This window comes from Brassica napus, chromosome C6 (genome assembly GCF_020379485.1).
Source record: "Brassica napus cultivar Da-Ae chromosome C6, Da-Ae, whole genome shotgun sequence".
NCBI lineage: Eukaryota > Viridiplantae > Streptophyta > Magnoliopsida > Brassicales > Brassicaceae > Brassica > Brassica napus.
Genome location: NC_063449.1, coordinates 458,981 through 475,897, shown reverse-complemented (window position 1 = coordinate 475,897; position 16,917 = coordinate 458,981). Strand labels below are relative to the sequence as shown.

At 42.2% G+C, this 16,917-nt stretch overlaps 1 protein-coding gene, 1 non-coding gene and 1 pseudogene across 2 annotated transcripts; 2 read left to right on the top strand and 1 right to left on the bottom strand.

The window, feature by feature from the left end:
- Positions 1-2,300: 2,300 nt before the first annotated feature.
- Positions 2,301-3,679, bottom strand: LOC106423146. Its single transcript, XM_013863927.1, has 2 exons — positions 3,212-3,679; positions 2,301-2,351 (listed from the first exon to the last, which is right to left on the bottom strand). The coding sequence occupies exons 1-2, from the start codon at positions 3,677-3,679 to the stop codon at positions 2,301-2,303; spliced, it is 519 nt and encodes a 172-aa protein (XP_013719381.1).
- Positions 3,680-13,124: 9,445 nt separating this feature from the next.
- LOC125589428 lies at positions 13,125-13,206 on the top strand (annotated as a pseudogene).
- Positions 13,207-13,400: 194 nt separating this feature from the next.
- Positions 13,401-13,507, top strand: LOC125589422. The gene has a single exon (XR_007325615.1). It is a non-coding gene; the product is annotated as a small nucleolar RNA R71 (small nucleolar RNA).
- The last annotated feature ends 3,410 nt before the right edge of the window (positions 13,508-16,917 follow it).

The window sequence follows — 16,917 nt, the reverse complement described above, 5'->3', positions numbered from 1 at the left end:
ACTGGATTGAGCCAAAGGCTGATATGACGGTCTATTTTTTATTTTGCAGGAAAAGATAAATGTCAAGTTTCCGAAGATAATCATGAAGGGTGACGAAAAATAGAAAAGCCCATCTCGCGTCGAATCCGGCCCAGGAAAAGGCGTAAACCGACCTAGAGAGAGTATATAAGGAGGACTTAAGGCGATGAGCAGGAGGGAGCTTTCTCAGAGCAAACTTAATACTTAGAGCAATTTAGGAATTTTTCCGTATTTACTATCGAGCTGCGACTCGACTAGGTTAGAACTTAGGTGGCTAGACTAGCGAACGTACCGACAGCTCTCGTGGCCTAGGATCTTACATGTTTTTCACGCTCAAACGCGTATTCGGAAATAAGACCTCTTTGTTCTTTTTTTTCGCTCTTTTACGATTTATTACTTTCGACTCTTTCATATTGATTGTGTTGTGCGTGGCCCAGCAGATAACCGGGACCTTTAGGGAAGGCTAGAAGGAGGGGGGGGGGGGTACAGATCTATCTCGACGGTGTGAATTCCGGTTCCCACAGTTTGGTGCTAGAAGGAGGGGGGGGGTACAGATCTATCTCTCACGCAACCGCGCACACTCAGTCAGGTATGACGATCGACGCTGACAAATACAAGCAAACGCACGACGGGACTTCCGTCGATGCCAACGCTGAAAGAACTCCAGCTGGAAACGTATCCACGGTCACTTCGAACGCCGTGATACTGGACCAGATGAAAGAAATGTTCGCCTCCGCTCAGAAAAAGTCGGACGAACAAGGAAAGCTCGTGGCCCCTCTCGCAAAACAGGTGGTAACCTTAACGGCGAAGGCCAAGAGTAAAAACCCACGCTGATGTGCACCGGTTCGTGGATCAGTCCTTTGGATCCAACCAGCACGGAGACCAGGATGTTCTGAACAATTTGACCAAGGTTCGTTCATCCGACCGTACTGGACACACTGACCGAGCCGTCCCGCGTATGTCCCGATTAGAGCTTCGGCTCTAACCACGACCAGACTACCGATTTCTCCGTACTGAAGCTCGTCTTCCCCGACCAACTCGACATTCTAAGACCCACGGTCGAGCCAGACTTGACTTGGATCGAACCAGACTTGACTTGTATCATGCCAGACTTGACAAGGATCATGCCAGACTTGACTTGGATCATGCATGTAACATCCCCGAACTGTTTTAGACATCGGTCAGTCAGCCGGGCAACAATCAAACAAGAACATGCCCGAACGACCTTCCTCTACCAAGTCCGAAAGTGTTACGACGGGTTGAGAATAGACTTTCCAAGTCACAAACATAATTCTGTAACCCAAAATATCCATTCAAAACTCGTTTCCCCTAATCTTCGGCCTAAGGCTTTGCAACCCGTACCAATTCATAGAGTTGTGTTAGGTTTGACTAACCTAATATCAGATTCAACACGTCACGAATATAAAAAATACTTTATTTCATATATATAAACATGAAGTTCACAAGCCCAAAATATTATACATATGGTCCATGGACGCAACCGAAAGTAAAACATACATTCATATATCTTGAAAACGAGTCTTTAGCAAAAGATGTCCAATCTACACCAGCTCCTACAGTTCCGCGCGCTATGGTCCTTTCTACTGGTCACCTGTAAAATAATGTGAGGAGTGAGTGAACTAGTTTCACTCAGTGATCAAGGGTTCCCTATCTAGCATATACAACTACCCACCATTCTAAACCCCACCCCAAACACAAGCAAGACGGGTAGTTCAACAATCAATATTCAAGATCAAAAAGCATGACAGATTTAAGCAATAAACCATTAAACCATAATAAATCAAATACTCTTTATGAGTGTCAACCATATATATATATATATATATACTCCTAGGGCCCAACAAAATCATTCTTCCTCCACATAAGGGACACCGGAAATCCCTTCACTATTACACAACACAGGCGTAGGGGCTCGGGAATCGCCCGGTCACGGTCCTCAATCGGAATCGCCGTGCCCCGGTCCTCTATCGGACTCGCCGGGGGCTGTCACATCCACATGTGACTCTCGGCCTTGGTGATCAAGCCAAGTTAAACCGAGCCCACTACTTTCCGGACCACGACCGGCTTAGTGGTACCATTTGAGGAAGCAATGACCTACTACTAGAATCACCACAAGGTTCTCACACAACAGTACCAACACGAGGTACACACTATAACAACATATGATAAACACACAATCACAATAATCCGGGTGCTTAGACTAGTCTTGCTATCCACTTAGCCAAGACATCGTCTAAAGCCTCAGATCCACAAACTGACACCTAGACCGGTCCGGCTATCCTAGCTCGGAAGCCGTTTCCAATTTCAGGAACCTGCATTAAAAAATCGTTAACAAACAATTAACCGTGACTCACAGTGATTAAGCGATGTGTCTCGACTCTTTTGATTCCGGATGTTGACCAAAACCTTTTATCCCCTCCAAATCTTCATCTTGTTACCGTGATGTTTAATCCCAAAACCCAACCTCAATGTCTTGAATGAACTGGTCTGGACTGATCAGAACTCGGAAAGAACCTTCTTTCACTTCTCGACGTCCTTCGGAATTTTCCCGACAGTTTATCGGTCTTCAAAAATGTCTATACTTCTAAATCACCTCACTTCTTTCTCTTTTTCTCTCTAAGCTAAGTTTTGGAGTGTCCTTTGTGTGTCTGAATGAGTAAAAATGAACCAGGGTAGCTGGGTATATATAGAAGTTGCCGGCCAATAAGAATGAGCCACCCGATCACTTGTGTGTCGTCCTACATGCTTCTGGTCGCATGCGTGGCGACACATGGGCGTCCACATTCCCTGTTGCATGCTCTCTAGCCATGCCAGAAGACACCTCCACGTCCACTTGCCCTTCAGCATGTCTGGTGTTCATGCATCGCGACACACGGGCCTCTGCATGTCGGTTAGCATGCGCAGATCGCAGGTATTGCGACACCTCGTGCTTCTGTGTGTCAAGCAGCATGGAACTGCTTCATGCACGTCTACACCTCCTTCTTGTGTTGACACTCAGCAGGTTAAATGGTTGACACCACGTCCTGATCCCTTAGATCAAGCCACCTTGAGCTTCTCGGTCGATTTACGCGATTTCGGCCCTTCTGGTGAATTTTCAACCCGCGATCAATCCCGAATATTTTTCCGCTCCCGATCTGATGAGCTGAATATTTTTAATAGAATCCAGACTAACCTTAACCTTCACTCGTTGGCCGTTCACTGTAAACTCGTCCTCTTTTTCACTTTTTAGAGTTATGGCTCCGGAGGGTTTTACGTCTGTTATTGTGAATGGTCCAGACCAACGAGATCTAAGCTTTCCAGGAAATAACGTTAGCCGAGAGTTATAAAGAAGGACTTGATCATCCGTTTCAACGTGTCGGGATAAGATTTTCTTATCATCGTACGGTTTAGTCCTTCCTTTATAGAGTTTCGAATTCTCATAGGCTAAATGTCTGATTTCATCAAGCTCGTTAAGCTGGATGAGTCTCTTTTCAGCAGCAGGCTTTATATCAAAATTTAGCAGTTTGACAGCCCAAGCTGCTTTATGCTCCAATTCAACTGGTAAATGACAGGATTTACCATAAAGGAGGTGGAATGGTGTTGTTCCCAATGGTGTTTTATTAGCGGTCTTGTAGGCCCAAAGTGCATTATCTAGTTTCATAGACCAATCCCTTCTGGAAATTCTTACAGTTTTCTCTAGAATTTCTTGGATTTTCCGATTAGAGACTTCTACTTGTCCGCTGGTTTGTGGGTGGTAGGGCGTAGCTACTCTATGTTGAACACCGTTCTTTTTAAGCAATCCATCAAAGACCTTATTGATAAAATGGGTTCCACCGTCACTGATGACTATTCTAGGAACTCCAAACCATGGAAAGATTATGCTTTTGAAAAGCTTAATAACAATAGATGCGTCATTAGTTGGGGAAGCTACTGCTTCAACCCATTTGGATACGTAGTCTACAACGACTAGTATATACTTGTTTCTTTATGAGGATGGGAAAGGACCCATGAAATCTATCCCCCAGCAATCAAAGACTTCTACTTCCAGAATGAACTTCTGTTCCATTTCGTGTCTTGTGCTGATTTTTCTTCGTCTTTGGCATCTGTCACATTGTGTTATAAATGCATGGACATTGCCAAAATTCGTTGGCCACCAGAATCCTGCTTGAAGGATTTTCGAAACCGTTTTGTAGGTGGCAAAATGTCCTGCATAGTCAGATCCATGACATTGGTATATAATGTCCGGAATTTCAGCTTCGGATACGCATCGGTGCGATTCTTCATCAGGTGTGAGATTTATCTTATCACCCGCAACGTTAACCGTTATGTCCATATTTATTTTTATAGACGAGGTGCCTGTGAATGTGGTTACTAAGGAATCGAGGCGTTGCGATACTGTCGTTATCGATCGATGTATCACTACTTGGATCGATCGATATGTTTTCTTTCGCATCGATCGATGTCTCATCGGAAGTGAGAGATATTTGACCTACGAAAGATGTGCCTATGTGTGCAACATTCTCTGTTGGGAAGAAGTCGTCTATTGGGACGTTATCCTCTATTCTGATTCGAGAAAGATGGTCAGCGACTCCATTATCTACTCCTCGTTTATCTTTAATTTCAATGTCAAACTCTTGGAGTAGTAAAATCCAGCGTATGAGTCGAGGTTTTGCATCTTTCTTTTGCATTTAATGGCAGCGTGGTCAGTGTGAACTATCACATGTGTGCCAATTAAATATTGACGCAATTTTTCAAATGCATAAACTACGGCGAGTAGTTCTTTTTCTGTTGTTGCATAATTCCGTTGCGCTTCATCAAGCGTACGACTGGCATAGTAGATAGCATGCAGCTTTTTATCTTTTCTTTGGCCCAAAACTGCTCCTATCGCAAAGTCACTCGCATCGCACATGATCTCAAAAGGGAGATTCCAGTCGGGGGCTTGAACGACGGGGGCAGTTATAAGGGATTTTTTTAAATCATCGAAAGCTTTCATGCATTCTGGGGTAAAGTCGAACTTCACTTCCTTGCACAAGAGGTTATTTAGGGGTCGAGCAATTTTACTAAAGTCTTGTATAAAACACCTATAAAATCCGGCGTGTCTGAGAAAACTTCGCACGTCTTTTACATTATTGGGTGCTGGTAGACCAGTCATCACCTCGATTTTAGCTCTATCTACCTCTATACCAGCGGCGGAAACCTTATGTGCTAATATGATGCCATCGTTAACCATAAAATAGAATTTTTCCTAATTTAGGAAAAAGTTATTTTCTTCGCATCTTTCCAATACCTTGCATAAATTATCGAGACAACTCTTAAAATACGATCCGTGGACTGAAAAGTCATCCATAAAGGCTTCCATAAAGTCCTCGATCATGTCTGTAAAGATTGACATCATGCAACATTGGAAAGTGGCGGGAGCATTACAAAGACCAAATGGCATTCTGCAATACACAAATGTTCCATAGGGGCATGTAAAGGTCGTCTTTTTTTGATAATCCGGATGTATTGGAATTTGAATGAATCTGAAATATCCATCAAGAAAACAGTAATACTGGTGATTGGCTAAACGCTCCAGCATTTGATCAATAAAGGGCAGGGGAAAGTGATCTTTCCTAGTAGCGGCATTTAATTTCCTATAGTCGATACACATCCTATGTCCAGTAACGGTTTGGGATGGGATGAGTTCATCATTTTCGTTCTTCACTACTGTAATACCTCCCTTTTTGGGTACAAGATGTACAGGGCTTACCCATTTACTATCCGAAATAGGATAGATAACTCCGTTATCTAGGAGTTTAATGATTTCCTTTTTGACTACTTCTTTTAGATTCGGGTTTAATCTCCTTTACTGTTCTACCAACGTTCTTGCGTTGTCTTCCAAATGAATACGGTGCATGCAAAGATCAGGAGAAATACCAGGAATTTCATCGAGAGAATACCTGATTGCTTTCCTGTACTTGCGTAGTTTATTTAATAATAACGCAAGTTCTCCGCTAGTGAGATTGGCATTGACAATAACGGGATACGATTGGTCATAAAGAAATGCATATTTAAGACCACTGGGGAGGGGTTTTAATTCAACTTTTGGTGCCTTGTCTTTAGACCAATTAGATAATTAAGATGGTTGTCGATCAACGGCCTCTCTGAGGTATCGATCGACGATAATGTCTGAGTCATCATCCTCTTCGATGTTTGCAACCTCGATACTTGCATCCATCAGTCGCACGTAATCGTCTATTCTGTTATCTATGCTGAAGATCTCCCTTTCTACATGGGTAAGAGCATTTTCTAAGGGGTCGTCTGAGAACATGTCTACGAAAGATTCCTTTTCCAGCTCAGAAACTTCTTCCACATAGAAGGCTTGGTCATCTTTCAAGGGTCCCTTAATTAGCTTTTCCATATCAAAGATCATCGAGATGTCCCCGATGTTCAAATTTATACGTCCTTCTTTCACATCAATGATCGCTCCAGCCGTAGCTAGGAATGGCCGACCCAGAATGAGGGGGTCTTTTGGTTCCTGTCTGTATTTTAACACAACAAAATCCGTAGGCACGAAGCAATTATTAATTTTCACGGGAACGTCTTCTAGAATCCCTTCAGGTACCCTGGTAGTCTTGCAAAGGGAATTTTATCTCTTCACCTTTCATCAAGGTGGAATTTATCTTAACATGGATTTCAGTCCCCTGTTTAGTTTGGCTAGTTTCATTGGTCAATTGACCTATTGGTTCAGTTTGGACTACTTCTTCATTAATAAGCTCGGTAAGAGAAGATTTACATGCTTCCAGCTGGGCGCTGTCGATCGATGTCGGGAGCTCCGTGTTAGTCGATTCTTCGGTCTCCACGTCGCTCGACAACATTACATCTTTGTCGATCGATGCTCGGCCGAGTTCTATGTTCTCCATTCTTAGTGTCTGTGTAGACAAAGAAAGAAAGAAAACTTGGCAAGTTTTTCGTAACAAGTCTGTACTAAATTCAAAATTAAATCTAATGGTAATAAGAAAGAGTCCCCGGCAACGGCGCCAAATTTGATATCACTCAAATTACCCTAAGAAATGAATTACTCTCTCAAATAAGAGGTTCAGATGTAGTACTTAGGGATCAAATCCACAAGGACTCTAAGATTACTCAACCGATCTAAGGGATTAGAAATAAAGATAAACTAAGAGGTTTATTTGTTTAAAAGCAGTAAATGATGAACCGAACAAGGTAATTGTTCGGCGGTTTAAGCTGAAGTTGTTTTAAGGATGGGAAAACAGCTAGACTTAGACAAATTCTCAGGTATGAAAAGCATGCAACTTAGTTTAGACTAAAGGGTTTGATGGTTTTTGAATACAAACAATGGTAAACCAGATAGGTTTTCTTTACTAGATCTCGAATCTCAACTGTCGTCACGAGAAAGAGTCGATCGATGTGACTTTATGCACATCGTTCGATACACCTTTCGAACAGTCGATCGATACAATGATAGTAGCGTCGATCGATGGTTCTTCTAGCAAGCTTTAACGAGCGGGTTTTAAGCTGTTCTCTAACCTTCTAGACCAAATCTCGTTGTTATCTAGTCAGTTAGATCACGCTCGCTTCCTAAAGAGAGAAAAAACTAGAGACATGAACGTCGTCTTAAAACCGATTCGTTTCTAGGAATTTTCTCGGAACAGACATATTCCAGGTCATCAACGTGGAAACAACCAAATCACAGTCCAAGCGTCGTCTTTAAATCATCCCGGATTATCAATCATTCCAAACCTCAGAAGAAGAAACGTACACAACCCTTCAAAGTATCGGTTCAACCGTTTTCTTTCGTAAAAAATAAGAAAAAAGAAAGGGGAGTAGGTACATATACTATACTCGTATACTCCCCAACTTCAAAAACTTTTGCAAATCTTCAAGAAAACGATTTCGTCAAATCAAATCGTCCCAAATAGGCAAACAACAATCTAAAATTCGTCTAAACGCTAGCAACATATCTAGACTATCATGAACATAATCTCAAAGACTATACATCATTTCTTGTCGTAATCATGCGTACAGAAAGCCTGTCCTTGGGCTTCGTCTTCCTCAGACAAAAAAGACTCGATTTTCATAAGACTATAATTCACACTATACGAAATATTTGTCGTATAATTGAAACCAAAAATGGGTAATCGTTTTCTACGACTATCGGCCATATTAGAACGGATAACCCCGGCAAAATTGGCCTATCAATCTCGACAAGCCCTCTTCGGCCCTCGGTCAATTACGCCTTCCACTAAAGGTCCAAACCAATATTTGCCATCCCCTTTAAGTACCATGGTCTAATCGTTAACCTACAACATCCTTGGCTATCTGAGTGAACACATCCTTCACGCCAAGCCAAACTATTTGAGAAACCATCACTCCATTACTTAACAGCTAAACGACAATCTACGATTTGTCTAAAAACGTCGTGTGACTGTTAAGAGAATAATTATCGTATAACCTGATATTACGTGTATACGCACACCAATTAACCTAATGTGCACACTACCACAATCGAATGGTATGTCGATGTAGCACATTAGAATCGAATCCACAGAGACAAACAATTACACTTTATCTTTATGGGATCAATACTTAGCTAAAACAATGATGGGGTTTTGAGGTTAAGGTTTCGTAACAAGCAAGTAATAAGATTAATCAAAGATTTCAGATGATTAAAATGCTAGCCTAAGGTGGTTTGGTCGGGTGTTAAACAAGTGTGAGCCAAACAATTATTCAAGTTCGATTAAAGACAAGTCTAGAACTCGGATCACTTAAGATAGATCAGCCCACTGTCGTGGTGCTTCACCTTTTGTCAATCGATCTCAGTACCTAAACTGTCGTTTGGACTGAGATGGGATGACAAACATTAAGATCAAGTCCGATAGGTTCACAAAACACCGTAAGATCTACTTTCGCTGGTTAGGGATATGATGCTCATTCAAGTTATGTCTAGCAACCTATAACACTTTTGATGAATAGATTAAACCTAGAATCAGGCACTAATTTGTTAATTTGATGCAAGCCTTAAGAACAACAGTGAATGAAGACAATCGATTTATAACATATTTATGTCAAGCTCACGGATCTAACACCCTAACACCTTAGACTAAGCAAGCTGACTACTCAGCCATGAAGCAAGAAAACACAGAGACAGAGATATAAAGCAACATGAAATATGACTGAAATAAAGTAATAGGGTTCAGGGGGTTCTTCTCTAAATCGAGAGAGATGGCCTTCTCCTTTTACAAAGTAGCAAAATCTCAAGTCTCCAACTCTAAGGTCTGGTTTCTTCTCCAAAAATAGCGTAGAATGTCAAAAGAAAGAAAAGAATATGATATATCAAAGCCACATGCGGCTGGGAGAAAAAGATGGGATAATTAGGGCAAATCCCGTATTGACTTGTAATTTACTTAAAAATCTCTGCCGCTGGAACATGCACCCGGGTTGCTCCGCTATCAAGAACAGTCACTCAGACTGCTCTGCTATCAGGAACAGTCACTCAGACTGTTCCGCGTGAAAATCTCCAGATTGCATTGTTTTCTGCCTCTTTTGTTCCAGCTGGTCCATCTCCCATCTAATGTAACTCCAGACCTGTAATGACTCGAAAAGGACTAGGAAGACTCGATAAAGACTTGAAAACCAATTAAAAAGCATATATACAAGATGTCTAAAACACCATATATCAATTCCCCCAGAGTTAGATCCTTGTTTGTCCTCAAACAATGTCAACTATCAAGAACAGGGAGAAAGGTTTGAAAGTGTGGGAACTCTCCTATTCTAGAAACCATGCTTTAACCACGAATCTCTGAACCATACAAGCAGTAAAACTAGGACAACACACCCTTACCGGAACCCCACTGACTGCTGTTCAAACATCGACTCCATACTCTACATCTAAAACCTGAAAAAAGAACACTACATTCATTTAAGAGTGTTTAGGGGCTACCATTTCATTGTAGAGGATGAAGGATATCGCACAAAATGGATAGAGAAGATAGATCCATTGATGTCCACAGCCTCTACTCGTTTTTGCTATATCTGTTGCGACTGTTCTGATGACGGAACATGCGACTGATTGTTCTGCTTTCCACTTTCCTCTACATACTCTCCAATACTTGGTACCAACTTCTTGCTCGACCTTTCCAGTGGCTCCATGTTTCTTTTCTTTCTTCCCCTTCTCCATCACATTATTCTCGTTTTTTCGTTTCTTTTTTTGTTTTTCCTTTTTTTTTTTTGAAGACTGATATGGTGATGTGACGAAGAAGGAGGTAATACATGATCGTTCTGAATGCCACTGGTGGTTCTGATTTCGTGACCATTCTGGTTCTCCACCCCTGCTCTTGCGCAGTTCATTGGTAATGGAGCGGTTGCTCCCTTAATATGCTTGTTCTCCTTTCTGACTGAATTTCTGCAGCAGTAACGAGTAGCAGGCTGCGTTGATCCTTTCCTCTCCGACCTTTTTGGACATATCTGCACATATGACACTGAAAAACAAATGCATGAAGGTGGAATAAAGGCTAAGGTGCAGGGTGGGAAATAGCTAAAGATGAGCTAGCCACTCAGGATCAGCAAGATGGATAAAAAGGATAAGAAGTCCAGAGTGTGTTCTCGTTTCCCTGATCTAATGCCCATAACAAGAAGAATTTCAGTCAAGATTAGGTTCAAGTTAGGTTGAGTTAAGTCTACCCAGTGTAACATGATCGGCTGAGAACTTCTGGAGAATCAAGTGAGATATGTCAGGGTGTTCCAGGTCCACATGTGTGTCTTTCGCCACTGCTAAGGTCACTGAATAAGATAACTAAAGCACGAGGTGGTTAGTGATCAACACGGAATAAGGTCCTAATTCCCACAAATTTTTGACTGACTCAATCTTAAAAACTGACTCAAATTGACCCAAAAGAAAGAAACTAGTTAGTGAACGACGAGAACCCTCCCCCAGACTTACTTCACAACGTCCCTGGTATGAAAATAAATCAGAGTGAAGGTGAAAACAAGAATAAACATTTTTTTTTTGGTTGAGATACTTACTTGAGTGGAGCGGGCACTCCATGAAAATTCTGGGTGTTCTATCGTCACATGGTCGCCTGGAACAACCGCTCTTTTCATGGGGCAGGTTGTTCCATTTCTTCAACCCAGAATTATTGAAGTATATCGAATTTTTCTGCTTTTTGACCTGAGACTCAATAAACTAAAACAAAAAAAATAAGTAAACAAAAACAAAACGAACTTATATGTACACTTACCAGTGGGTTGCCTCCCACCAAGCACTTGGTTTAAGTCATTAGCTTGACTTGGTGACTGGGATCAGTCTGGTTGAGCAGGAGGGCCTGTTCCAAAACAAGCTCCACAATCAGACATGTTCAGCTTCAAAACCCTGTTCAACAACCCTTTCACAGCAGCTTCCCCTTTCTCCTTCAGCTCATGTGTGAGAAAGGCTCTGACTTTAGAGAACGGTTTGGAGGTACCCTTGCACTTCACCTTATACTCAATGGAGTTCTCATCACACTTGAGAGGTATCAAAGTCATCGTAGGATCTCCATTGACCCTTTTCTTCTGGACTTTCTGTTTCACCCTTGAATTCCCTCTGAATTTAGTAGGATCAGTTCTAGGATCTTCATCAGAGAACAACCTGCTCTCACCCTTATCACCATGCTCCTTCTCTGGAACAACCTTCAGCTTTTCTACATCAAACACTGAGATGCAAGAGGCGTGTGATGAGGAAGATCTGGTGGGTACAACCTTGTAGAAAACTTTCTTGGTGATGTTGGAGAAGCAGACTCTCTTGTTGGGCATATCGATGGTTTCTCCAACAGTAGCCATGAATGTCCTTCTAAATATCAAAGGCATCTCATGATCCTTGTTCATCTCAACAACTTGGTACTCAGCAGGAACAACGCATTCTCCTACTTGAACATGAAGGCTGCAGATGGTTTCATATGGGACTGCTCTGGAAGGGTTTGCAAAGGTTAGGGTCAGCTGAGAATGCTCAACATCATCAATACCCAAATCGTCTACAATAGCCTTTGAGACGAGATTCACACAAGAACCAGAGTCACAAAAGAGCATCCTTGAAGGTTGTTCCTGCGATGGAACATGGGAAAACAAATATTCCAGGATCATCAACCTTAGGCAATACCTTCAGTGCTGGTGTAGACAGTGCTTTGGTATAGAGGACCTTGATCTCTTTTTGAGTCTCTCTACAGTTTTTAAAGAACTTGAGCAATGGACGAATCTGCAGAGCATCTTCGAATGCAAGTTCTTTAGGAAGCCTTCTCACCTTCTTGTTAAAATCTTTCAGCTGCTCTTCACTAATGGGATTCATCAAATGTCTAGGTGGAATTGGATAGGGAACCTTGGGAACATAGAATCGAGATGGTGGAGTCTCAGCAGATTCGTCGGGAGCAGTTACTACAGAGCTAGCAGACTGCTCTGTGTTCTCTTCTGCACCTAGAACAGTCTCAGCGAACGGCTGCTCTATTGCATTACAGTGCTCAGTCCTAGGATTTTTATCAGTTTTTCCAGGGAGCGTCTCTTGTTGCCTTTTGACATTCTCAGTTGTTTGAGCAAGCTGAACATTGATCTTTCTTATGTGGATCGCAAGAGTGTCATACTTGTTATTCAGCTTAGTGAACATGTTGCCCATCCTGGTGTCCATTTCCGTGGTTACCTGATTCAACGCCTTGGCCTGAACCAGCTGACCCTGCAACAACTGTTGCATCATCATACTCAGACCCTTCAGCTCATCTGATTGACTGTTCCCGGTAGCTGGAACAACTTGCTGATTGCTCTGCGGTTGTTACTGGTTATGGCTCTGAATCTGCCCGGCCGTAGCTTGCTCCATGCTAAAGACGTGCCCTTGGTTGTTTTTCAGTAGCTGATCAACCTTGGCAGTCAGCTCATCTATTTTCTGGGTGTCGGAACTGTTCCCTTTCTTGGAGCAATCACTCTCCTCTTTCTTATTAGCTGAGCTAGCAGCCATGTTCTCAATCAGCTTAAACGCTCCAAGAGTGGTTTGAGTCATGAAGTCTCCATTGCTCGCAGATTTTAGAGCACCTTGCTATTTCCAGTCCACTCCATCATAGAAATTGTCCAGGAGGTAATCATCATCAAATCCATGGTGAGGACATTGTCTGCGATAGTCATTGAAGCGCTCCCATGCATCGCAGAAAGGCTCATCTATTTTCTGGGTGTCGGAACTGTTCCCTTTCTTGGAGCAATCACTCTCCTCTTTCTTATTAGCTGAGCTAGCAGCCATGTTCTCAATCAGCTTAAACGCTCCATCAGTGGTTTGAGTCATGAAGTCTCCATTGCTCGCAGATTTTAGAGCACCTTGCTATTTCCAGTCCACTCCATCATAGAAATTGTCCAGGAGGTAATCATCATCAAATCCATGGTGAGGACATTGTCTGCGATAGTCATTGAAGCGCTCCCATGCATCGCAGAAAGGCTCATCAATGAGCTTTCTGAAGAAGGTGATCTTGTTCCTCAATGCAGCTGTTCTTGTCTTAGAATAGAAATGGCTGAGGAACGCTGATCGGACCTGTTCCCATGAAGTGAGAGAGCCGGTAGGGAGAGAGTTCAACCACCATGCAGCTTTTCCATCAAGAGAGAATGGGAATAACATGCACCTGATGTAGTCTGGTGGAACACCATTCACACGAGTAAAACTGCAGACTTTTTCGAAGCTCTCAATATGCTCCATTGGAATTTCTGTAGAGAGACCAGATAACACCTTTCTCTGTACTAAACCAATCAAAGCAGGCTTGATCTCGAAGTCCTGCCTGGTGCAGGGTGGAGGAACAATGGCAGAGCGCGTAGTAGGGATGTTGCAAGGAAGGTTTCTCTGCCCGATTGGAACAGTCTGCGCCTGTTGTTCCTGCCGCGCGAGAGCAGCCTGTTCAGCAGCATCCTGCTGAGCTTGGATGGTCTGCTTCATTTGAATCATCTGCTGTTGCATCAGTTGCATTGCTGCAGAGAGATCATCTTGATTGGCGTGATCACCCATGGTGGTGTCGGTTTGCCTTGGTTGTTGACGATTTGTTCTTTCTAACCTTGCTAGCTCCTGGTTGGTAAGTGTAATCAATTTTCCTTGGGCGTTTCTCTGAGTATGTCAACTGATCATGCACCAGGAACATTAGTTACAACAAAAAGGATAGAGCAAGTTAGAGGTCTTAGACTAAATAAATAACCAAAAAATAAAGGTAAAAAGATGGTCCCCGGAAACGACGCCAAATTGATATTACGTGTATACGCACACCAATTAACCTAATGTGCACACTACCACAATCGAATAGTATGTCGATGTAGCACTTTAGGATCGAATCCACAGAGACCAACGATTACACTTTATCTTTATGGGATCAATACTTAGCTAAAACAATGATGGGGTTTTGAGATTAAGGTTTTGTAACAAGCAAATAATAAGATTAATTAAAGATTTCAGATGATTAAAATGCTAGCCTAGGGTGGTTTTGTTGGGTGTTAAACAAGTGTGAGCCAAACATTTATTCAAGTTCGATTAAAGTCCAGTCTAGAACTCGGATCACTTAAGATAGATCAGCCCACTGCCGTGGTGCTTCACCTTTTGTCAATCGATCTCAGTACCTAAACTGTCGTTTGGACTGAGATGCGATGACAAACATTAAGATCAAGTCCGATAGGTTCACAAAACACCCTAAGATCTACTTTCGCTGGTTAGGGATATGATGCTCATTCAAGTTATGTCTAGCAACCTATAACACTTTTGATGAATAGATTAAACCTAGAATCAGGCACTAAGTTGTTAACTTGATGCAAGTCTTAAGAACAACAGTGAATGAAGACAATCGATTTATAACTTATTTATGTCAAGCTCACGGATCTAACATCCTAACACCCTAGACTAAGCAAGCTGTCTACTCAGCCATGAAGCAAGAAAACACAGAGACATAGATATAAAGCAACATGAAATATGACAGAAATAAAGTAATAGGGTTCAGGGGGTTCTTCTATAAATCGAGAGAGATGGCCTTCTCCCTTTACAAAGTAGCAAAATATCAAGTCTCCAACTCTAAGGTCTGGTTTCTTCTCCAAAAATAGCGTAGAATGTCAAAAGAAAGAGAAGAATATGATATATCATAGCCACAGGCGGCTGGGAGAAAAAGATGGGATAATTAGGGCAAATCCCGTATTGACTTGTAATTTCCTTAAAAATCTCTGCCGCTGGAACATGCACTCGGGTTGCTCCGCTATCAGGAACAGTCACTCAGACTGCTCCTCTATCAGGAACAGTCACTCAGACTGTTCCGCGTGAAAACCTCTAGATTGGATTGTTTTCTGCCTCTTTTGTTCCAGCTGGTCCATCTCCCATCCAATGCAACTCCAGACCTGTAATGACTCGAAAAGGACTAGGAAGACTCGATAAAGACTTGAAAACCAATTAAAAAGCATATATACAAGATGTCTAAAACACTATATATCATAACACACGGTCGGAAATCATATGATAAATTCTTCGTAATGAAACTCAGTCCTAACAACCAAACTGTAATACGCGGCATGTAAGGAAAAATTCGTAACAAAGCTTCTAGAGCTATACGAAACATCCTAAAAAATGCACGAAATAGATCTCGGAAGGCCAACACTTCACAAAGCACTACGAAGGAAAACGTTCTTCCCATGGACAAATTTACGCGACACCTCAGTCCTAATTCCTCGATCCCAAATAAAATTATTAGCATCCAAACAGAAACAACAATTTTGGCTGCGAACATCCGTAGTCAAACCAGAATGTTTCTCAAACGCAGGGCTAAGACTAAACCCTTGCAACATCGCGAAACATCTTCAAGCCCGCAAACATCCCAATCTAAGAGAGTAAGGGGGATTTCCCCTTCTCCTTCATAGTCTTTGGTTACTTTGAATATCCCAATCTCTATTCTCTAGTTACTTAATCTGTCAGTCTCTCTAGTCTCTCAATCTCTCAATCTCTCACTCAAAGTCTTTATCTCACACCATTCTTATTCTTCCATCAGTCTCATCTTTTATTCTCTTCCATTGTTGACACAAGACTCAGTCCCAACCTGTGGAGGTTGATTCAGCATGCCCACACACAGTCTGTGCTCTGAAAATCTAACATGGTATCAGAGCCAGGTTCATCAGAACTTGGTTCCAGCTTCTGCTCAAGCACAAGCTCACTCCCATGCCTTTTCAAGCCAAGAAGAAGCTTCATTGTCCAGCCGGCTGTTCAACCTCTTCAAGAAGAAGATGTGCTCATCCATGGTGTCCAGGAGCTGTCCTTGGTCGTTCTACAGACCCTCATGTCCGCCCTGAAGAAAGAAGGCCATTGGAAGCATGTCCAAGCCCTTCCCATTTACTGTCCAAGAAGAAACTTTTCAAGGAGATAGATTTCAGCTTGTAACTGGTGTGGCGACCCAAACATGAAGAAAGGAGGTGTCGTTGGCACGGTGGGTTCACGGAGAAAGGCCACGCAAAGAAGGAGATGTTGGTTCTCAAACCAACAGCTCAGATCTGTCCATTTATGATGCATATTGCCTTGGAGGTTCAAGGAACCAGCACAGGTTCCTTGGCTAAAAGCTAAACCTCCTTCAATTGTTTAAAGCTTGTGTCTTTATGTTATGGTTGTGTTGTGTGGTGTGGTTAAGTCCTGTGGATTCTGTTTTGCATCATCTTGTTGTGATTGCCATAACTAAAGTGCCATTAATGGTTGTAGCATCTAGTAGAATGTCTAAGCTACTTGCATAATGGTACTGAAGTTGTTTTGCTGTTGCATTGGTTAGTATGCATTGAGTAGTGTTTTAAATCCCATGATCTCATGTCTTGTTCATTGCATTGTCTTGTGTATTGCCATAGCTTGAAATCATCATGAATGTGTTCTAGAATGTCTCTGCTGCTTGGATCATGATT

Bases quoted from the DNA above. Each gene is read 5' to 3' on its own strand.
- LOC106423146 (XM_013863927.1), bottom strand. From the start codon at position 3,679: ATGAAACTAGATAATGCACTTTGGGCCTACAAGACCGCTAATAAAACA. The intron at 2,352-3,211 runs GTTAGTCTGGAT...TTTTTAATGCAG, and splicing joins GCCAACGAGTGAAGGTTAAG to GTTCCTGAAATTGGAAACGG.